The following is a 24733-nucleotide window of genomic DNA, read 5'->3' on the forward strand; positions in this document are numbered from 1 at the left end:
AAAATTGAATTGTTTTAATTTATTGCATTTTATTGCTTGTTTTAATTTCTTTATCGTTTGTCCATATAGGTCATTGCGTCATATTTCTCACTGTTAACTAATGCAATAATGAAAGTAATCTTGTAAAGTGTTACCAAAAATGCATATATATTGAAGTCCAAATCTACATCACAAAATGTTAACCATATCTTATATCTACATACTCATCAGCATTGCACTTTATCCCCCACTAGCATGCACAACCAATAAGAACTCTAACGCAGTCAGAACAATACGTAATAATCACTGTACACTACGCACATTGTGTGTACATTTGCTGCTGTGAAGTTATATGTCAATTATGTGTCATTCGTTATACTTGGTTAAACACTTGTACAGAAATGTTTACTGTGTAAATGTGTACAAGAAAATTGTCTACTGTAACGTATTGTAATTCTTTGTTACTTGTAAACTACATATCTGTCATACTGCCATGTTGGTCGTAACTGCACCCAAGTTTTTCACCTACTGTTGCACTTGTGTATATGGTTGCGTGACAATAAAGGGATTTTATTTGATTATTGCTGGTCTTTATAAAGTTACCGGCCACCTGACATGTAACCTGCTAAATCCTATTTCTACTCGCATTTGGCGCATGACTACTGCTAATTGTGTACCCTGCTGAGGTGTGATTCCAGCTGTGCTAAACTCGATGGCCCTTTATTACCGCAGTCACCCACAGCCTGCCCTCGCCATCTCCTCCTCCCATTTCTCTTCACTAGAGCTCTGCTGTGACAGCAACTGGCCCTACGAAAGCCCCACGGGGGATTCTGGGTAATGAGCGAGCGCACACAGTGTGACATTGAACGCCTGGTGCCGCGGTGCCCCGGGCACACCTCGAGCTTAAACACAGACTAAGCAGCCAGTCATTTATGACAGATCCTCACAACATGTGGCCCCCACGATCAGTCATGGCTATGGCTTCTTTATAATGGGCTTGATTACTTGGCGTAATCCTGTCAATGCAATGTCAATGACAAGCGGCATAGAGACTCAACCAAGCGCTGTCAGGTGAATTGAGAAGTACACCTATAGATTTATTTCTTGTGTGAAACACACAAGAAGATATTTTGAGAAATGTCCACACAATGGAAGTCAATGGGGGCCAATGTTATTCGGTTACCAAAATATCTTCCTTTGTGTTCTGCTGAAGAAAGAAAGTCAGACAGGTGTGGAATGACATGAGGATGAATAAATGATGATTTTTTATGTACTTTAACAGCATCCAAAGGGTGATCTCTGGTTGACCTTGGAGGGACGTTGCTGTCACCCCATCCCACCTACCCTACCCTAACCCACCCCCCTTCCTGATTCTAAACTTATTAAACATATCATAGCATGGAAGTGTCTAAAATAATGGATACAAGCCTAAAATAAGGAAATACTGTCAAATGTAACCTTTTAACACCCTTAAAAATGAGAAAAAAGTAATTAAGTGACACAATAGCAGAAGCTATAATAATCTAGTCTCTAAAACCAGAATGATTGCTTTTCTAAAAAAGACTTTATTTAAAATCTTCCTAGGGGACAGAAATGTTCCCACAAAAGGGCTATGTAAACCTTGCTTAGCACTTCATGGATGTAAACCATTGGACGTGTGTAATAATGTATGGATTTGTTCTAACAGCAAGCTGGCAGATGTTTAGTCTGTTGGAAGAGAATGTTCTTATGCCCACTGTCCATCCATCCCTCAGGGACATCAGTCTCTCTAGCCCTGATCTTCAAACAGTCTCCTCAATCGAATCAAGCACATCGCCCGGAGGCGTCCAGGAGAAACAGCCCTGAGTGCCAAACATCAGCACTCAAGACTGCTGCCTGCGGGCTATCCGGTTTAGACCCGCGCGACACGTACTGGCCCAGTTTCAGAGAGAAAATCTAATTCCACCCAAGTTCACAACTCGAGAAAGGGGAAGCGTGCATTATTGTGCATTTAAAACAAAATTATCCTGTTTAAGTGTTTTCGCTGGAAGACAAGAGGCTTGGCTAACAAGGTCCATGAAACGTGCCAGTCAACAAAAGTACGGCCGCAAATGGGATGAAAACTTTCTTTGAATGACAATTCAAGGTCTCATCAGTGCAAACATTAATTTAAGAGCATCTTGCTCCACACTAAACAAGGAAGATAAATTATCTGAAGCAAAGGACCCCCTCATGACCGGATTTCTTCATGCCATTATCAGACTTAAATAAGCAACAAACTGGATTACAAGTGAGGCAGCTTTAGGACCGTACAGCTGAAAAATATGACTTCATAAATATTTATGCTTTTCAAGAGATTTCTCCGACACTGAAGAGAACAGATGAAGACATCAGCATATTAAATAAGTTATCTAGAAGATAAACAACCGTATGAATCCTTTGTGTTTCCAATTTAATAAAAAATAGATAATGTCAGGAAGCATTAGAAAGGTGTGAGGCTTTGTGTAGATGTACCTGCGGATTATAAACATGATTAAAGTGTTCTGACATTTCAGAAATTATACAGTATGTGGAACACCAAAACAATACAAATGATGAATCCAATATGTAAAGCAATAAAAATATGTGTACTTATGTTTATCTTAATAATGCAACGATCTATTATTTAAAACTAAAAAATCTGTCATCGTTTACTCGCCTTCTTGTCATTCCAAACCTGTATGACTTTCTTTCTTCCACAGAACAATAAGATGTTTTGAAGAATGTTGTTAACTGGCACTCAGTTTTGCATTGGTTTTGTGTCCATACAATAAAAGTGAATGGGGGTCAGTGCTGTTCGGTTACTAACATTCTACAAAATATCTTTTGTGTTTTTGTGTTATTACTTTCTTTCTTCAATTGACCACAAATGAAGATATTTTGAAAAATGTTGGAAACCAAACAACACTGGACCCCATTGACTTCCATTATATGAACACACAACCACTGAGACATTTCTCAAAATATCTTCTTTTGTGTTTCACAGAGGAAAGAGTCATATACAGATTTTGAACAACATTAGGGTAAATAAATACATTTTAAAAAATGTTTTTTTTTGTGAACTGAAGAGCAAATATTTACCCTAAGATCACATCAGAAAGACTGGATACAATAACTCACCTTAACAGTTTGATCTAGTGATGCTGTGGCAACACGGGCTTGTGGTCCCATCAGGCCACAGTGGATGTCTGTGATCGGGAGGGAGTGAAGCGACAGGATATGACGTGGTTCCGGCGTGTGTGGCGAATCCAACTGAACGACACTGAAACACAATCGGAGGTCCAACGGGTCACAATACAATCTCTCATTAACATCCCATTATAAAGTCATTATTTTAAATAAGAGGCTTTGGACAACAATCGTTTATTGTGCGTGCCATCAATCTCATCGCATATTATTTGTCTGATGAGTTAATTAAAGATTCTAACGGAAATCAATCATAATATTACACCATGATATCTGAGTGGACAAAGGATCAGATAAATGAGTGAAATGGAATGAGAGAGATCCAGATGGAAACTCGGGGGCACATAAAGCGAGATGAGACAGAGCTGAGCCCCATTCTGTCAGCACCGCTGCATGATGCGGCACCTCTGGGTAAGCTCAGGGGCCGACCTGTCTAAAACAACATCTGTGAAACACACACACACACACACACACACACACACATACTCTATCTATATCTACAGTTCATAAAGCTGCTGTTTTTGCATTCATGAGGTCTAATAAACAGATTGACCTCTACCAAATAAAAGAAATGATAGAAGCAACATTCACAGACACATTGTGCAATATGAGTTAAGTTCTTATTGTTATTCTCATGGCGGTCACATAATCTTGGCTTTATTCTTAAACTGTGCCTTTGGGAATGATGACAAGGGGGTGCATCTTAAAATTGTGTCTACGTTCATTGGTTGAATCCATGTGGGCAACTGTCCAATGACATTTTGAACTCACAAATGGATCAAGAAAAGCTATAGATTTTTTAAAACGCAACACTTAAAACAAAAACATTAGCTGACAAAATATAGCTGCAAGCAGTAATAATGGGGTCATTGACTTTATAGCCCTTATGGTTCAGAAGTTAAATAATGTATGAGTTACTATAGAACTTTGAACTGGTGGTGGCTCTAGAGACTCCAAATTTGCTATGGGTAATGTTGGAACTGTCCTCTATCTGTGTGCAAAATTTCCTAACTTTTTAACATACGGTTCTATGGGCTACCATAGACATAATGGCGGAAGAATAAGAAGAATATAATATTAGGCCTGTCGCGATAGCAACTTTTTATTTGCCGATTAATTGCATCACAAATAATTGCGATACTTGATATTGTCATTTTATAAATATTTTATGCCACTGATTAAGTAATGATAATACAATAATGCAACTACACCCTTTTAAAGAACAAAGACCTTTTAATAGTATATTTGGACATTGAAATTGGAATGTAAATAATATCTGGAGTGTAAATATTTAAAACAAATAGTACAAACCCGATTCCAAAAAAGTTGGGACACTGTACAAATTGTGAATAAAAACAGAATGCAATGATGTGGAAGTTTCAAATTTCAATATTTTATTCAGAATACAACATAGATGACATATCAAATGTTTAAACTGAGAGAATGTATCATTTTAAGGGAAAAATAAGTTGATTTTAAATTTCATGGCATCAACACATCTCAAAAAAGTTGGGACAAGGCCATGTTTACCACTGTGTGGCATCCCCTCTTCTTTTTATAACAGTCTGCAAACGTCTGGGGACTGAGGAGACAAGTTGCTCAAGTTTAGGAATAGGAATGTTGTCCCATTCTTGTCTAATACAGGCTTCTAGTTGCTCGACTGTCTTAGGTCTTCTTTGTCGCATCTTCCTCTTTATGATGCGCCAAATGTTTTCTATGGGTGAAAGATCTGGACTGCAGGCTGGCCATTTCAGTACCCGGATCCTTCTTCTACGCAGCCGTGATGTTGTAATTGATGCAGTATGTGGTCTGGCATTGTCATGTTGGAAAATGCAAGGTCTTCCCTGAAAGAGACGACGTCTGGATGGGAGCATATGTTGTTCTAGAACTTGGATATACCTTTCAGCATTGATGGTGCCTTTCCAGATGTGTAAGCTGCCCATGCCACACGCACTCATGCAACCCCATACCATCAGAGATGCAGGCTTCTGAACTGAGCGCTGATAACAACTTGGGTTGTCCTTGTCCTCTTTAGTCCGGCTGACATGGCGTCCCAGTTTTCCAAAAAGAACTTCAAATTTTGATTCGTCTGACCACAGAACAGTTTTCCACTTTGCCACAGTCCATTTTAAATGAGCCTTGGCCCAGAGAAAACGCCTGCGCTTCTGGATCATGTTTAGATATGGCTTCTTTTTTGACCTATAGAGTTTTAGCCGGCAACGGCGAATGGCACGGTGGATTGTGTTCACCGACAATGTTTTCTGGAAGTATTCCTGAGCCCATGTTGTGATTTCCATTACAGTAGCATTCCTGTATGTGATGCAGTGCCGTCTAAGGGCCCGAAGATCACGGGCATCCAGTATGGTTTTCCGGCCTTGACCCTTACGCACAGAGATTGTTCCAGATTCTCTGAATCTTTGGATGATATTATGCACTGTAGATGATGATAACTTCAAACTCTTTGCAATTTTTCTCTGAGAAACTCCTTTCTGATATTGCTCCACTATTTTTCGCCGCAGCATTGGGGGAATTGGTGATCCTCTGCCCATCTTGACTTCTGAGAGACACTGCCACTCTGAGAGGCTCTTTTTATACCCAATCATGTTGCCAATTGACCTAATAAGTTGCAAATTGGTCCTCCAGCTGTTCCTTATATGTACATTTAACTTTTCCGGCCTCTTATTGCTACCTGTCCCAACTTTTTTGGAATGTGTAGCTCTCATGAAATCCAAAATGAGCCAATATTTGACATGACATTTCAAAATGTCTCACTTTCAACATTTGATATGTTATCTATTGTGAATAAAATATAAGTTTATGAGATTCGTAAATTATTGCATTCCTTTTTTATTCACAATTTGTACAGTGTCCCAACTTTTTTGGAATCGGGTTTGTATACTAATACTATAACAGTCCTTAATTATGATTGGTTGATTTACGTTACAAGCAGTTATGATGAAGTTTAGGGTAAGCAGAGCCCTTGATATGTGAACTCTGGAGAGGGCAGCATGATTGTATGTCATAATGTGGCCGTTTAAAATACACTTGCCCAATTGAGCAATGAAAAACAATGTCTCTTTATCTGGAACGACTTTTTGAGTGGTGTTCCATTCGTGAAGTGCCCTTTAAAGGAACCAACACTCTGTTTAAAATTGTCTATAAGACCTCTCTCGAGCTCCAAATGCGGCTTTTGTTTTAATCAGTTGTGTTGCTGTTTTCGTTACCTCCATATTTAAAGAGTAGAGAGTCTTGTTCACGCGCTCCTTTGTTTTCATATCGGAGTGGGAGGTTTGCGGTCCCGCTTTTGACACACAGACACAGGGCAGCACTAACAGAGACAGCACGATCGGATAAAATGTTAATGTCATTCATTTTTATGTAAACAAACGCATATATAAACTCAATGGCGATATATTGCATCACCAAAAACTACCGATGTCAAGTTTATATATCGCGCGTTAAGTCGCGACAGGCCTATATAATATATTATTATTCATTATTTAATGGTTATATTTAAAAGGTGTGTCCCACCAGTACCAGTGATAAACAGACATTTCTATAAATACTAACTCCATTCAAAAAAGTTTCCAGAACACTCCGCCATCTGCCATTAGTCAGAACAGACAGTCCCACAGAATACCAATGAACCTGTCTAAAAATACAACTCATTTAGCTGCTTTACAAAACGGTAGGCCCGTGTGACATTGCAAGGTCACATGGGAACTTTGGCAAACGCTTTTGTCCAAAGCAACATACTGTAGGTACACATTTTATCTGTACACAACATCTGTGCTACTAACATATACAAAGACCAACTACAAAGTAGAATCCAAAAACGTTTTAAGTCCAAAATCACATCACATAGCTCGTACATTATCTGAGCTCATATGTAGCAACCTTCTAGGACAACTTAAAGGAAGCAAAAAATGTGATTAATATGAAAGCCTTGTATACGACAGTGTGACAGTCCGAGTAAGCGACTTCATTTGTTCACCCTGACCCGCGACATCTATAAACCGAACTCTGTTAACGTGTAACTTTGAGGATCTCTTTGGCAGGAGGCATGGCTACTGCAATCAGTTTAAGCTCTCCTGTTCTTCTCATCTGCCAGCGTGAACGTGTCCCTCTCCAATACTTTAGATTCCCCTCGTTCACTGCACGCTTCATTCTTCATGCTGCGCTGCGCTCGGTGCCGTTCACTCAGTGGCAAGGTCACTGCCGACGATTCTTACAGCACAAACCTGAGTGCAGAACACGGTTGCGTTTCCAGCCAAACACGATTAAGCTGGTGCAAACACAGGCTCGGGAAATCAATATGTGCGCCGCTAAAAATAAACGAACATACTCAACATACAAAACAAAAACGTGTTACTAATGAGGGTGTCTTGATGGTAGGGGGGTTATAATGTTGCAATGTATATTTTATGTAATTACAAAACTTACAGAAGTTTAGCTCACGCAAAAATTCTTTCATTGCTTTTTCACCCTTATGTCATTTCAAACCTGTATGACTTTCTTTCTTTTACATAACACAAAAGAAGATATTTTGAAGAATGTCGGTAACCAAACAACATTGCCCCCAATTGACTTCCATTCTTTGGACACAAAACCACTGAAACATTTCTCAAAATATCTTCTTTAGTGTTTGAGTTATTACGTGAGGTTAATAAATGACAGAATATTTATTTTTGGGTAAACTATCCCTTCAAAAACTCAAAAGATTTTACAATGGACAAAGAGCCAAAACCTGAAAATAATAGATAAATACACAATCTAGCACTGGATTTATTTATGGCATCTTACACCACGGCTCAAATCTGGTTAACATTTTACCCACAGTTAAATAATAAGAACACGTTAATAATTTATTTTACATTAGTAATAGTTATATATATATATATATATTTTTTTTACATTAGTTAATAGTTTGTTTTACATCAATAAAATGCATATTTCATCAGCTGTATACTGTGTTACTCACATAGTTAAAACAATGAAATTGATATTTTTTTCCGTCTGCTGTTTTTGAAGTCATGGCTCACGCAATGGCGCAGTCTTTAATGAAGGACCCGGGGCTGTTTATGTTTTCATGGTGCCATTAGCCAATCAGTGCTGTCTGGGTGTCATTTTCATTTTGGAGAGTGAACAGTTACATGGCATGTACTGCTCCTGTGATTGGTTAAAAAAAGCATTTCGCGAACTGAGTGCCTATGAGAGAAGAGACTCGGCCAGCCATGCGACTTCCATTGAGATGAATGGGAAAACTAACAGGCTTTGCACTGTCCAACTGTAATTGACTTCTTTTTCTACTCTGACTACATTCCCTTAAGGAAGTGTGACAACGAAATGCGAACATTAAAATCTAGAGAGCTCCCTACTTAGACAGTATATCTGGTTATCAAAGACGCTATACGCCACTCACTTGATTTCAAAACAGCCACAGGGTGCGGCGAACTCGCATACTGTGATTTCTAAGGTCGAGACCTCTCAGCTACGTGTGAGGGTCAGGGAATGTCGATTACGGCGGAGGCCGAGGTTATTCTGCCGAGTTGTACAGATACAGAATAATAGATACGCATCATCTCCTTTCAAAACTCAAGAGACAGATGCTGAATTATTCATTGGGGTTTGATGGCAGCGCAGGGCTCTCCCGCTTCCTCCTTTCATATATTGCAGCCCGTGGGCCTGGTTTACCTTACCTAATGCCATCAAACAAACACACGCAGAACTTTCATTTAAAATCCTTGCGCGTCTTTCACCGTCGGTTGTCACTGGTCTTCTCCTTCAAAACCAGCAGACGTGTCAGTGCAGCTCAGCAGGAAATCTCAAGCCGAGAGTCTGACACTCTTCAAAAACATAGCGGAGTTGAAGTTTGGGCATCTGTTATAATTGATAAAGCTCAGAGAACATTGAGGTCAGTGTCTTTCTTTATCAGCCTCAATTCAAGAGCTTCAAAGCGTGTTACATCAGATCGATAACAATAACAGCAGAGCACAATACAGAGAGAGATAGACAGGCCGACTGAACGCAGGAGAGGCTCAGATGCAGAATTACTACTACATAGCTGAGAGCTATGAAAATACAACGCCTGAGGGTATAAAAATGAGAGATATCATTTTGAAAGTCGCTTTTCCTTGCTTTATATCTTAATTATTTTGGTAGAGATGTTTTCAAAGACATCTTGAAATAAAGTGGAGCTGTAAGCTTGTTTGTGTGTATTTATTTCACCATCTGTACCTGTGGGAACGTTGAAAATGCTCACGGTGCCATCTACTGGCAGTGAAATTAACTTTCTGTTTCTGTATCTAGTTTGCACTTCATCGTAAAATTAAAAGCGAAATTATATTTTGGAAACGTAACACTTTTCTGTCATTAAAATGTTTACATTGTGACATTATTTTCAATGCTCTAAAAAGATTCTCATTATTAATGTGGAAAAGGGTAATAATAAAATTGTTAAGTATTTATACACTAGCAGATGCACTGCCCTTAATTTATGGACATTATGGACATGATTGCTGTATTACAGTAATGAGATTCTAATGAGAATCATCACAGAGTAATGAGAATCAGAAACAAACTCAAATATAAAACATCTAGACGTATTACAGTAATTAAAGTAATGTCACAAAGCAAAAATGTATAAACTGTATAAAAATAGGCTTCCTTTTCATGCAGTAAAATATAATTTCTGGCTTTTTATTTAGATTTTATGATGAAATATGACGTGAATATGTTTTGGGTAGCTTCAGCCATGGTATGTAGAGTATGTTTATGACACAAAGACTATAACGACCGCAGCAAAATAAAACAGCGTACATACCGAAAATAATAATACAAATGTGTCATCTACACTAAAGTCACTACAGTTTAACATTATGAAATTTTGATTCATTGACTGTTTGATGCCGACACTAAATAAACTTGGTTTAGTAACTCACTTACTTTGTGTCCCAAGTGCAATACTGCTGTACAAATAACTCAACAACAAAGTAAATTAACTCCAATTATATGGGTCAATGATGTCTAACCACCACTTATCAAGTGGTGTGACCAATAACGTCAATAGTTGCATTAAATCAAAAATAAAATATATATTTTTTGTGAAATATGAATCTCTGATACAGTATACTTAAGTGAATGGTATTTTTAAAACATTTATATCAGTTGAATGATTTTCCGGAAAAATTGGTTTGTTAATTTTGTTAATTTAAGAAGACAAAATTATAGAACAAAAATACTGAATGTGATGACTTACCAAAACTTTAAATTTGAAATAATTGTTTCTAAAAACTTTAAATACTAAAGATTTGTTAAGAATTTTAAACATGTCAAGGAAATGAATTCATTTTAAGACAAATCACGGTTGAACCACATGAAATATTTGGCTATGGCCGATTCACAGATAAAAAACAATCAAATTAAAACTTTTATCTGCATTTATGTGTACACCACATTCCTAATGTTTGAATAACTGCAATATAAATTATTATTTATTTGTATTTTAAAATTGGCATGTTGAAAATCCTTATACACTCACCTAAAGGATTATTAGGAACACCTGTTCAATTTCTCATTAATGCAATTATCTAATCAACCAATCACATGGCAGTTGCTTCAATGCATTTAGGGGTGTGGTCCTGGTCAAGACAATCTCCTGAACTCCAAACTGAATGTCAGAATGGGAAAGAAAGGTGATTTAAGCAATTTTGAGCGTGGCATGGTTGTTGGTGCCAGACGGGCCGGTCTGAGTATTTCACAATCTGCTCAGTTACTGGGATTTTCACGCACAACCATTTCTAGGGTTTACAAAGAATGGTGTGAAAAGGGAAAAACATCCAGTATGCGTCAGTCCTGTGGGCGAAAATGCCTTGTTGATGCTAGAGGTCAGAGGAGAATGGGCCGACTGATTCAAGCTGATAGAAGAGCAACTTTGACTGAAATAACCACTCGTTACAACCGAGGTATGCAGCAAAGCATTTGTGAAGCCACAACACGCACAACCTTGAGGCAGATGGGCTACAACAGCAGAAGACCCCACCGGGTACCACTCATCTCCACTACAAATAGGAAAAAGAGGCTACAATTTGCACGAGCTCACCAAAATTGGACAGTTGAAGACTGGAAAAATGTTGCCTGGTCTGATGAGTCTCGATTTCTGTTGAGACATTCAAATGGTAGAGTCAGAATTTGGCGTAAACAGAATGAGAACATGGATCCATCATGCCTTGTTACCACTGTGCAGGCTGGTGGTGGTGGTGTAATGGTGTGGGGGATGTTTTCTTGGCACACTTTAGGCCCCTTAGTGCCAATTGGGCATCGTTTAAATGCCACGGCCTACCTGAGCATTGTTTCTGACCATGTCCATCCCTTTATGACCACCATGTACCCATCCTCTAATGGCTACTTCCAGCAGGATAATGCACCATGTCACAAAGCTCGAATCATTTCAAATTGGTTTCTTGAACATGACAATGAGTTCACTGTACTAGAATGGCCCCCACAGTCACCAGATCTCAACCCGATAGAACATCTTTGGGATGTGGTGGAACGGGAGCTTCGTGCCCTGGATGTGCATCCCACAAATCTCCATCAACTGCAAGATGCTATCCTATCAATATGGGCCAACATTTCTAAAGAATGCTTTCAGCACCTTGTTGAATCAATGCCACGTAGAATTAAGGCAGTTCTGAAGGCGAAAGGGGGTCAAACACCGTATTAGTATGGTGTTCCTAATAATCCTTTAGGTGAGTGTATGTCATTGACCCATATAAGAATATTAAATCTGCATTTGCAAATGTTTGAAAGATGCATTAAACACAAAATATAAAATGGCATTTATTTTAAAGATACACTGTGTAATTACAATGCCACTATAGGGTGATCAAATTTATTTTACTACAAAAACAGAATTTACACACCAGTACTTGAGGCAATATCGCTGTGTCAAGCCAGTTGAGATGCTAAACAAACAGAGCAATGTTTTGATAGTACCACAAAATCGCATGTCAATCTGAAATAGATGAAGGCTAAATTAATATAGATGCATTTGTTTGCTAGTGAAATGTTAGTAGAAAATGTCCACAGTAAATGTGATCAACTACAGCAATAGTTACAGTGGACAGTGGACATCTGAGGTTGATATTTAACAATTATAAATATCCTGCACTTACTAAACAACGTCTGTTCTGATGATGATGAGTAAACGCTTACAAATCATAAAATCGTACATTTCATAGTAAACATATGCTAAAGGCTCTGATATCAGAGGCTGTATTATATGTTAATGTGGATATGACCACTTGAAACAAGCACAAAATTACACTAAGATATGAGAGAATGTGATAGAAAAGAAATGCAAATCTTCCTGCAGACAGACATCTCGTTACAAAGACACGAAATCATTAATCTGTTCTCATCTCACAATTACTGAACTGAAATCAGCCTTGTGTTACATTTAATCTGTTTTAATATTCTAGTCTCATCTCTCAACATGCCAGAGATCCAGATTGAGTTCCACTATACACTTCTGGCAAGCACCGACTATGAGAAGTGGAGCAGTAATTTAACAATGTCACCTTTAAAACAGAGTTTTCAGCTAAATTTTTGATGTCGCTTTAAAGGTCAATGTCGCATCATTGACTCTTTTGTCCCAATCCTGCATAAATGTCTTTGTTCTGATGAACACAGAGAAAGATATTTGGAAGAATGTCAGTAACCAAACAGATCTCATCCCTCATTTACTGCCATAGTAGGGAAAATAAATACTATGGGAGTCAATGGGAACTCTCCTCCACGGAGTATTGGGGGAGCTGAGGTGGAAGTTGCATCCAGTTTTAAATACTTGGGGGTACATATTAACGACAACCTCACTTGGAAAACTAATTGTAGTAGCCTGGTAAAAAAGGCCCATCAACAGCTATATTTTCTGAGGAGGATTTACAAGCTGGACTAGGAACTACAGCTTTAACAACATTCTACAGATGTGCGGTGGAGTGCATTCTCACTTTGTGTGTAACAGTGTGGTATGGAAACTGTTCTGCTACAGAGAGGAAGGCACTGCAGCGTGTGGTAAAGCTTTCTCAGAAAATCATAGGATGCAGCCTTTCGGTAATCACTGACATACAGTATCTCACAGAAGTGAGTACCCCTCACATTTTTGTACATATTTTATTATATCTTTTCATGTGACAACACTGAAGAAATGACACTTTGCTACAATGTAAAGTAGTGAGTGTACAGCTTGTATAACTGTGTAAATTTCTGTCCCCTCAAAATAACTCAACACACAGCCATTAATGTCTAAACCACTGGCAACAAAAGTGAGTACATCCCCAAGTGAAAATGTCCAAATTGGGCCCAATTAGCCATTTTCCCTCCCCGGTGTCATGTGATTCTTTAGTGTTACAAGGTCTCAGGTGTGAATGGGGAGCAGCTGTGTTAAATTTGGTGTTATCGCTCTCACTGTCTCATCCCTCACTGGAAGTTCAACATGGCACCTCATGGCAAAGAACTGTCTGAGGATCTGAAACAAAGAATTGTTGCTCTACATGAAGATGGCCTAGGCCAGGAGTCTTCAACTAAAATTGCTTGAGGTCCAGTAAACGAACCCTCATTACCAGCCGCGGTCCGGACAATTAAATGCCTAAAAACATGAATTGATGGTTTTTGGCAGACCAAAGAAATAAACATGTCTTTTCATATCTATACGACGGCATAACAATTGTGCAAAAAATGTGCAAAATGCCCTAATCTCTAAACCTGCACTGAACATACATTCATTTCAACATGAACAACTTTAAAAGAAAACTAAAGTGTTGTTTTCTGCTGAACTGAGATTAACAAATAGCAGCATCAAGTTGTGACTGAACATCCTCTGATAACATTTCAGCTCTTCTTGTGGCTGGTGCAGCTGAAAGGGGGGTTTGTTTAATATTTTCCTTCTACAAGTGTTTCACACGCAGCCTCCATGCACTCTTTTACTATTTCCCCAACAGTAAAGGGCTTGTTATGTTTTCCTAAGATCCACTGTATTCTTAGTGAACATTCATATGCTCGTTGTTGGTCGGTAAGTGAGTGAGTGAGGACCCGTGTAGATCGCTCCTACTGGGCTTTGAGCTCATATATTTTCTGTGTCCTTACCTCGGACTGCTGCGGGTAAGTTTCTTCAAAGTGTCTACGTCTAGTTTCATAATGCCGTTTAAGGTTTCCACTTTTGATGACCGCAACAGACTCTGAGCAAATGAGACAAACACGAGGCATGTCGATGCAGGAAGAATAAATTCATCTTGGAAAACATGGTTTTCAGCGTCAACTTTTCTAACTTTTGAAAAGGACATTGTTTTTCAGTCACTGACAGTTACATCTGTCTGCGCGCTGTGCAGCGAGTCTGTCTCGGCTCACTTCACTCCACTAAGTCGACGTCTGAACGTAGCAACAGTGCGCAAATGTTAACTGTCCGTGGCGCCGTAGGACCCAAACTGCTACTGAGCGGACCTTGATGTGCCTGGTATAAATTTGATTGCTTTAGAAAATAATGTTAGGCGTTCATTTATTTATGATGTCAAAAGGCTTTGAGGTCCAGATGGACGTATCTCGCGGTCCGCATTCAGACCGGAGTCCACCAGTTGGTGACCCCTGGCCTAGGCTATAAGAAGATTGCCAAGACCATGAAACTGAGCTGCAGCACGGTGGCCAAGACCATACAGCGGTTTAACAGGACAGGTTCCACTCAGAACAGGCCTCACCATGGTCGACAAAGAAGTTGAGTGCACGTGCTCAGCGTCATATCCAGAGGTTGTCTTTGGGAAATAGACGTATGAGTGCTGCCAGCACTGCTGCAGAGGTTGAAGGGGTGGGGGGGTCAACCTGTCAGTGCTCAGACCATACGCCACACACTGCATCAAATTGGTCTGCATGGCTGTTGTCCCAGAATGAAGCCTCTTCTAAAGATGAAAGCCTGCAAACAGTTTGCTGAAGACAAGCAGACTAAGGACATGGATTACTGGAACCATGTCTTATGGTCTGATGAGACCAAGATAAACTTATTTGGTTCAGATGGTGTCAAGCGTGTGGGGCGGTAACAAGGTGAGGAGTACAAAGACAAGTGTGTCTTGCCTACAGTCAAGCATGGTGGTGGGAGTGTCATGGTCTGGGGCTGCCTGAGTGCTGCCGGCTCTGGGGAGCTACAGTTCATTGAGGGAATCATGAATGCCAACATGTACTGTGACATACTGAAGCAGAGCATGATCCCCTCCCTTCGGAAACTGGGCCGCAGGACAGCATTCCAACATGATAACGACCCAAAAAGAAGCTAGGGTAAAGGTGATGGACTGGCCAAGCATGTCTCCAGACCTAGGTGGAGCAGTGCAAGGTCTCTAACATCCACCAGCTCCGTGATGTCGTCATGGAGGAGTGGAAGAGGACTCCAGTGGCAACCTGTGAAGCTCTGGTGAACTCCATGCCCAAGAGGGTTAAGGCAGTGCTGGAAAATAATGGTGGCCACAAAAAATATTGACACTTTGGGCCCAATTTGGACATTTTCACTTAGGGGTCTACTCACTTTTGTAGCCAGTGGTTTAGACATTAATGGCTGTGTGTTGAGTTATTTTGAGGAACAGCAAATTTACACTGTTATACAAGCTGTACACTCACTACTTTAAATTGTATCAAAGTGTCATTTCTTCAGTGTTGTCACATGAATAATATAATAAAATTGTGAGGGGTGTCATTTACAAAAATGTGAGGGGTGTACTCACTTCTGTGAGATACTGTATATTCCAGCAGATGCAGGAGTAGGGCGGCCAGCATCATGAAGGTCTCTTCCCATCCTGCTAATAGACTATTTGTTTCACTTCCCTCAGGCAGGAGATTGCGCAGCATCAGAGCGAAAAACAACCAGGTTGAAAAACAGTTTTTTTCCAGAAGCTGTTAGACTTATGAATTCTGCCACTCACCAGAATTGACAATTTCTGGTTTATTGAACTAGTGTTCTTGTTTTTATTGAACTGCTGCTTTTTGCTATACTGCTGCCCTCATTGAATTGCTGCTTATATTATTATGTTAATTTATTTATTTATATATTTCTTTTAAATGCATATATCTATATATATACAGTATATGTGTGTGATCCGGAATTTTTTTATGAGTGGGCTTTTACCGGATCTCAGTACGAATTTCAATAAAAATCCTTGAATAATAAAAACTTGAGCTTACCTGGAGAGATTCCATACGAGAGCCAGATTGTCTTTCCCTCCCGTCACGAAATGGCTGCTGTCGTCTGTGAAACACATGCAGCTCAGATCCTGATAGTGACGACTCAAAATGGCCAACAAATTTCCTGTTGACACCTGAATGTTTGATGAGAAATATTACAAATGAATACTTTCATAAGGCATAAGACAAGAAGTACAAATTAACAGAGCAAAGAGGTGCAATGTTATTTGGTGACCGATGCACATCTCCTCACCTCCCACAGATATATAGCTTCAGCGATGCCTGCTAGTACATAGAGACCATTAGGAGATGCACACAGACAGGTAACAATCCCAGGACATACGACCTTCTGCTGTAACTGGTCCTGAAAGATAAACACAGAGCATTAACTCAGTGAAGAAAAACTAAGGAACAGACTCAGCACTTTGGTGCAAGTTAACCGCAGCTGTCAGAAGTTTCACTTTTTAATGATGTGCACAAATAGGAGGCTAATGGCAGAACTGCTATGTCATTGTTTTAGGCATTTTGAAATGTGATTCTGATGTATTTATTTGATAAGCAAAGGTCATCACAACTAACTGTAAAGACATATGAACTTTTAAATATATAAACTGCTTAAACTAAGTGCTTTTTGTTTTTGCATCACTCTCTAATAGAGACTTATGAACCCACCTGATCCCTACACTCTGCAAACGACTGACATCTTGATCCCAAAAAGGGGGGGGGGAATCGCTCTCACGCACCTTCTCTGGATCTGTTCCACATTTGTGGAATGATCTGCCCACTATTACAAGATCAGCAGATTCTGCAGTACTGACTTCTATCTCTTTTCTACTCATTCTATACTTTAAAAACTTAGCTTTGTATACCGTGGTAGGCTACATGAGACCAGTTTTACTGCACTTAAGCTTTTTTGTTGTCCTTATATTGTTCCAATTGCTTCTATTGTTTACTACATTTGTAAGTCGCTTTGGAGCATCTGCTAAATGACTAAATGTAAATGCAAACACTAAGGTAGTACAATGAAGTTCTTGTTGTGGCAAGTATACTGTTGTTATTTTTGGTTCAGTTTTAACTACACCAGAGAAGAGATAGCTCAAGTTCATATCCAGCTCAATTGCTCGTCCTTTAAATACTTGACCAAAATATTAAACAAATACCTAAAATATTTTTTTTTCAGGGATGTCAAACACAATTGAATAGCTATATTTAACCCAATCACACACAAAGAAAAAATTCTTCAATTCATCTTTGGTGTTAATGGTAAACAAAAAAATGTCAATACAAACATATTTAGCCTCTTTATGATACATAGGCTAACATTAACGGGTTAGAATAATATAAACTAGACAAAATTGATGACAGTGGTATGTGCAATTGTGAAGATAAAAACGACTCAAAATAATAACAATATTATATCTTAAAATGTATATTTATAAGATAAATAGTATATTTTAGATATTTTTTACAACACAATTGGTCACCACTTCTTTTAGAGCCTATTCTTCGACATTTTAACCACGTTTAACTGTGTTATTTGTTTTATGTCGCTGCGGTGTAACAAATTAATAAAAGAATAAAATAAAGTATCGACAAAATATAATGTTGGTAACATTATTTCAGATTGTATTAATTTGGTGATTCCACACTGCAGGACAATGCTGTCAAATCTGACTGACATGTTAACGTTAACCCTTTAAAAACAAACCTAGCCGGCTCAATGCGGAAAATAGTTTAGCCATTTATAATTCTGTCCTTGTGTGCATGAACAATCTTGTTCAGTGAATAAGTTAGATGCAGCAGGCTGTACCCACCTTTCTCTGGATCTCCCACACGTTTATGAAGTTCTTGCCGAGTTGAGCTCCTAAAATGTATTCCCCATTCAGGACAGTTAAAGACCTCGCGGAGGTGTTACCCCCTCTATAGGACAAGAGATTTGTCCCGGCATGAGGGTCAAAAACTGCGCAGTTCCACAGCTGTCCCGCAGAATCTGCGGACAGAACCACCTCCATGGGAGCCGACATGTTGAACACACAAAGCGCGATTATTTTGGAAGGCTAGGTGGGCGGATGCGTCGGTGAGGCGTCATTTCCGGTTCAGAGATTAATTCTGGGTAATGTTGTTCGTAGTACGCAGCAAAGACTTTTGTGTGTACTCCACTTAATCGTGCCCTTAAAATGTCGCTTTATAACTTTTTTACTTTCATGTTAAAGCAACATTAGAAAATGATAGCGCTTTTAATCATTAAAATCATTTATACTCACAGAAGTAAGTGTTCTCAGTCGTTTTTATTTTTTAAAACATGTACACTCACAAAGATGAAGACTTCATTTCAGTAGACTAATGAAAGCTTTTTTGTTTAACACTGCATAGATTCAGCTGGATCATTTGACCAGACAAATACAGTTCATTTTTCTTTACTAGCATAAAATAAATGTAATAACAAAACACACAAAAAACAATTTATTCTGTCTCAGTGTATCCCATGCTGGTTTTGTCTTTGACACACGTATTTCAGGTGACAGTCTGTGGATTGGGACACAATGAGATAAATTGTGACAAACATGCCTCTTAGTATTTCTACGTCTCCTTTAACTGGTTGATTCTGCATCCAGACAAATGGCAGTATACCTGTATCAGTCATAACATAAAGCTTTGGTGCATCTCGAATGTCTTTCCTCAAAATTACCACAGTGAGAAATAGTACAGTTTTTATAAAATAAATCTGTTATTGTTACTACTGTAAACTTGAAAAGATGGAACAATTTATTAGAAGTATATTATCTTTAATAGTTATAGTTGTAACTTTATCTAAAAATAGCTTTAAAGAATTTTTTTAACAGTGGTAAAACAAATTAATTAACATTAATATCTTTTTGCTATTTTATCCTGGTTATTCCAATAAATAGGTCTGTCAAATCTCAAACGTCTAGAAGTTAAACTTCAATATATTTTCATAAAGAAAAAAACAAAGATTTAAAAAAGTGAACACCAATGAAGTACAGCATATAGTTGTATGAAGTGAATCTAGCGTTCCGATCTCACCCAGCTTACATTTTTTGAATGTCAGCAAAAACCCTTTGCGATGAAACTAACTTGACTGACACTGAATATACTAATCGAATTGACTTCAGTGCTCTTTATTGCAAATGTAGAATAAAATGTGCTTCAAGTCCAGGGTTACAAGTGCACCTGGCGGCATCCTCAGAACAGTGTTGCACTGAAACGTGTACCCAGATACTCCATCATCCAGTCTTCCTCTCATCTCTGAGAACAAAACAGAGTTTTATTAACACACAGAACATTTCAAAGTTTCATTATCAATGCTCTTTACTTTATATATACTAAATTAAAGCTTAAAGAACACTTACATGGTACCAGAAGCAGACTTAAGCAAAGGATCATTGCCAATGTAACGCTACTTGTAGTGATACTCTGGGCTCCATTGTCTTCATTGATTGCAAAGTGATATGGAGCTGTATCCTCCTCATGGATATCTGTATTTTTGCACTTTGTCCTATGATGAAACGAATATGTCAAAATTTTCAAAACACTGCAGCAATAAAATGCAAAAACATGGTTCTTTAATCTCATCTGCAAGAATAAATGTACAGTATTTTCATAAAGCATTAGCCTGTATGTTTTTTATTCAATCTGCCATTTGACGAATGTGTTAATATAAAGCGATTAGATGGAATTGAATAATGCAGAGCAATGGGTGAGCTATGACTTACAGTTGCTTCTGTAAAAACTGCTTGGACGTCTCACAGGCCTTGTGCTGTTTCTCCGCAGCGTTTTGGAGCTGTACGGCAGCGATGTGTAAAGCCCCGCACGAGTCCAATTCTTGGGCCTTCAGGGTCAGGTTATGCTCAAGGCCTTCAATCTGGTCTGAAAAAATAATGAAAATTTCTCCTCAGTCATAACATCTCACACTGTTTGATATTTATTTCACGTTCATGTCACTACATGCAATTTCAATCGCCCATCCACAATGTTTAAACACTCTTAACAATACGCCAAACATTCTTTGGTGGAAAAAAAACATTCATAATTCCATTGGCTTATAAGGTAATGTCCAGGCCGGGTAATTTATCAGTTTGTTTCTTGAAGAGGCCTGGGTGATGTAAGAGCACTATTTCGGGTGGTAGCTTATAACCGCTGCAACGTGTTCTTCGCTTGCTCCTTTGTCACAAATTCGACACTGGTGTTAAATTATGGTCTTGGTGTGAAATGTTTTTCTGGACATCACACCTATCCTGTTTTTTTTGAAGGCCCACTAACTTTTTCCCTTACTGAGCGGTTCAATGGAGTGATTTTAATCAGTGCTTACAGTATAACAATCTCTTTAATGCCCCATTTATTTTCATATCTCATGCAGTCAGGAGCTATTTCCGGCAGTTGTTTAGTGAGGCAGGAAATCCTTTCCGAAATCACAATATTCGGGCTTGATATGGTGAATAAAAATTTGGATAAACAGGATCGCAGGGTGGTTGTATTTGGGGAGCCGCAAAATCCTGTTCTTCTGTCAGGACTGCTGAGCAATCACTGGCACAACCCTCCCCACAAAGAACTGTACTCATCCAGAGTGAGTAAAAGAACTCTGGACCCCGCACACTTTCTCTTTGGACTGCTGCCATACACAACTATAAAAACGTGCAATACACAACTATATATACTCATATTTATTATACATATGCTATTGATATAATATTCAGCTATCCACATTTCCCTGCATAACTTATCCCTGTTATAACATATAACACAGTATAATTTGTATATAGCACATCTGTACACACAATATACTGCCTTTTGTCCCTTTGTCTAATATTGTCCTTTTTGTCAAATGTGTATTGTCTCACACATATTTATTTTTACATTTTGTTACCTGTGCCTTGTCACTTTTTTAACCTGTATGTGCACTGGAAGCTTCCGTCACTAAGACAAATTCCTTGTGTGTCCAAGCACACTTGGCAATAAAGCTCTTTCTGATTCTGATTCTGAGGATTATAGAGAATGTGAAGCTGACGTCACACCCTATGTTGCGTGTTTCAGTGGCGCTTCCATCTTAGAAGTATAACACTCCACTGCTATTGTTTTGATATGATTTCCTAATCAAACAAGAAAACAAAACACTGCATTGAACGCACTAGCAGCCATCCTCCCAAGATGGAGCCACATTCAACGCGGCGTGACGTCGATTAACAAGCTGTATTGAATACACATACTTGTATATTTATATATATATGCTAAATATTAGCATATACAGTATATTAAGTATTAAATAATCGATTTTTTACATATCAATATTGCTGTTTGCTAAAAGGATAAAATTGCTTTCCTACATTCTTCAAAATATCTTATTTTGTGTTCAACAGAACAAAGAGATTGATAAAGCAATTTTTTCTATGGTAGTCAACGGGGTCCAAGAACTCTTTGGTTACAAGCATTCTTCCAAAAATCTTTCTCTGTGTTCATCAAAACAAATACATTTATACCGATTTGGAACAACTCGAAGGTGAGTAAATGAAGACAGAATTTTCATTTACACTGTTTCTTTAAAAAAGTTAAATGAGTTAGTACGTTTCTGAACGCAGCGAGCTTACGAATGTCATGTTTTTATAACAGCCACTGCAGAGAAATCCATGTTACTAACAAGCAGTGCTTATTTGTTGTTTCCCAAGTTTCTATGGTTACATGGGAAAATGCATCTAAGAATATCGTCTGAGAGAGAGAGAGAGAGAGAGAGAGTGAGAGAGAGAGAGAGAGAGAGAGAGAGTGTGAGAGAGAGAGAGAGAGAGAGAGAGAGAGAGAGAGCTCCTTTCATGGCTGCTCCAAGCAGAGGAAAAACTGTGACGTGAATTTTCCTACCTTTTTGCAGGCTGATTTCAGCGCTGAGGTTTCCCACCGTGACTTTGTATTCTTCAATCTTGCCCTTCAAAACCGTGATGTTACCGTACAGAATTATCTGCAAAGAAATGTCAAGTTTATCATTAAGCTGAAGATCAGTAATGGGGTGAGGCTTGGCCGTGGAGGTTAGCACTGAGATATTAAGGAGTGGTCGTCACATCTCACGGGCGTGCGAGTGGACACCACCACCTCCAAAGGTCAAAAAAGGCATTTCACAAACATATCCACAGAATTTGTAACCACTTAAGTAAAGGCATGTGGATGAAATGTGAAGAACTGAAACAATGTAAGCATTATCAGTGCCGTTTTTTTCCAGGAAGGGGAGTGATTGAGTTCCTGCCTCCTCAATGGGAGTTTGCTGCTTTTAATGTTAGGATTAACTGATTTGACAAATATTTGCATAACTGCTCGGGTTTAGCTGACCTGCATGTTCTTTCCTGTTTTGGTTTGTCGCAAACCAAACCCTGCTGCTCTAGACTTCATGCGTTTAGGGGAAATTTAACTTAAAAATATATATTTTCAGGTAAATGAGAGTCAATGTTCTTATAACAACCGTATTTGTCAATTTAATGATTCATAGAAAATGTGGAAATTAGTTTAATATGAACATTCAAGTGCTCTTTGACTAATTTAGGTGAACAAGAAGCTCCAAAACTCACATTTTCTTGCTGGCTGGCCTCGAGGGACAGGTTGAGAAATCGCAACTGCTCCTTTTGCTGGTCGATTTGCCTCTGTAAGACACTCTGATTTTTCCATCCCTGCCTTACCAGGTCTTCAAGAGCCCTTCTGTCTTTGGTCCACACAACTTTAGACCCTTCGTGCTTCTCTCTGAGTTCCTGCATCTCCGCACGACACTGGCTGGCACTTTTCATGTCCGCCGAGGTTGCCCACACCACAATGATGATAATAGAGATGATGGACCAGATGGCGAGGATGGCGATCACGATATTGCGGGTAGTCTGAGAAGACTTCGAGGCTGTCATCCTCATCCACGTACAGTACAGTGGCTAAAAGGAAACTAGATGCTGTGATCCTCACAGGTCGATGATATCCGTGCCTAATGGGCTGGTGTGTCCAGCTGCTGTGTGTTTGCTGGTGAGAGACAGGCAAGGTGTTGACTCCAGGTTCTTTGCAAATGAAATGAAACTTTTAAAGCTTGGGCTTCCCCTAAATTTCAGCCCCTTGGAGCTCAGGAAAGGGGAGTGGCCGTGCTTCTGTTGTCAGCCTCCTGAACGGCAGGCTCACCGCTATGTGACGCATCAGCTTGAGATTTCATAGTTGGGAAAACTAAAGTAACCTCCTTCGTTTTTAACTGAAAGAGTGTGTTTCAGTTTCCATTCCTCACTTTTTGTCTTGGCAGAGATCCTGGCTCATGGGCGAGTTTGGAACCGCTGCGATGTCTTATTTAAAAAAAAAGATTAAGACCTTCAGAGCATGAGCAACTCAGTGTTTCCTGAACTTTTGCCAGGCACACTGTGTTCATGCTTCTTTCAGTCACACATTCATAGCCTACTGTACACAGAAGTGAGGGAGGATTGACCTTAGAACCTTAGAAATCTGAATACAAAAAAATATATATAGATATGGAATTCATATCCGTGGTGTTTTTCACTGCTTATATTTGATCTGTCATTCACTTTCTCTTACAGAGAAGTAAATAAACATAGACAACTCCTGTGGCAAACGCAGACTGAAAGCTCAAGCGCCATCTACTGGTAAACAGCAGCACATGTGAGCTGTGTGCTGGGTTTAGTTAGAGCAGTTCCTCAGCGTGATGAGTCATCATTTAGGGGGCTATTACATAATGTTGTAGGGTGGTGGCTGTTTCCATGGGCCACAGCTTACCCCCCTGTACTGAATTCCAGTGCTTGAATTTGAAATTTTGCTGAATTTTGAAATAGATTTGCCTGATTTTGGAAGAGTAGCATGTCTGGGGGTTTGCAGATGTGCTCGTTGTAAAAGATTTTCTATGAAAGTTTTTTTATAAAAGTTCTTTCTATAGTAAATATTGTTAGAAAGTATATAAAAAGCAAATACTTAATAAAATACTTAATAAAATGTTTGCTGTCTCTTAATGCTTGTGTGGTGTTCAGGTCTATGGTACCCAATGTTTACGAAATTCTCAGACATTTATTTATATTTATATAAATTAATAAATTAAAATATTTATTGAAAATAAACATGCTTTGGTTTTTCTTTTTAATACATAAAAAAAGAACAGGGCTATATAAGCGAATATCCTTTTTTCATAAATGTGCTTTAACAAATATAAAAATATAGGTTCTATTTGACAAAGTCGACATATTCTTACTCCGTGACAACTTATTTACATGATGGGATGTTTTTTGTTTATGCTGTGTACATTATTGGCCTTTCTAATCAAACAAATGTTTTTATCTACAAAGTTAAATTGAATGCAAAAACTTTG

The 24733-nt window shown here is 38.8% G+C and overlaps 2 protein-coding genes across 2 annotated transcripts in view; both read right to left on the reverse strand.

Annotated features, from left to right (window-relative positions):
- wdr18 (WD repeat domain 18) overlaps positions 1-18450 on the reverse strand; it is a 62671-nt gene extending 44221 nt beyond the window's left edge. The window contains exons 1-4 of the mRNA XM_057362488.1: positions 18213-18450; positions 16652-16762; positions 16399-16532; positions 3118-3259 (exon numbers count right to left, since the gene is read on the reverse strand). Of these exons, the coding sequence (XP_057218471.1) occupies positions 3118-3259; positions 16399-16532; positions 16652-16762; positions 18213-18422 (597 nt within the window). The 5' untranslated portion in view covers positions 18423-18450. The remainder of the gene's footprint in view (positions 1-3117; positions 3260-16398; positions 16533-16651; positions 16763-18212) is intronic.
- Positions 18451-18671: 221 nt separating this feature from the next.
- Positions 18672-23527, reverse strand: si:ch211-1a19.3 (uncharacterized). The gene is made up of 5 exons (XM_057361984.1): positions 22965-23527; positions 22267-22363; positions 20133-20286; positions 19770-19915; positions 18672-19665 (listed from the first exon to the last, which is right to left on the reverse strand). Coding segments are annotated over exons 1-5 (729 nt in total). The 5' UTR covers positions 23295-23527; the 3' UTR covers positions 18672-19663.
- Between the last annotated feature and the right edge of the window lie 1206 nt (positions 23528-24733).

The sequence above is a fragment of the Triplophysa rosa genome, linkage group LG20 (assembly GCF_024868665.1).
Source record: "Triplophysa rosa linkage group LG20, Trosa_1v2, whole genome shotgun sequence".
Classification (NCBI taxonomy): Eukaryota; Metazoa; Chordata; class Actinopteri; order Cypriniformes; family Nemacheilidae; genus Triplophysa; species Triplophysa rosa.

What these genes read in the sequence shown, in the direction of transcription:
- si:ch211-1a19.3 (XM_057361984.1), bottom strand. Translation starts at nt 23,294, where the DNA reads ATGAGGATGACAGCCTCGAAGTCTTCTCAGACTACCCGCAATATCGTG. An exon ending in TGAAATCAGCCTGCAAAAAG is followed by an intron (nt 20,287 to 22,266) that starts GTAGGAAAATTC and finishes TTATTTTTTCAG; the next exon opens with ACCAGATTGAAGGCCTTGAG. An exon ending in CAGTTTTTACAGAAGCAACT is followed by an intron (nt 19,916 to 20,132) that starts GTAAGTCATAGC and finishes GTTTCATCATAG; the next exon opens with GACAAAGTGCAAAAATACAG.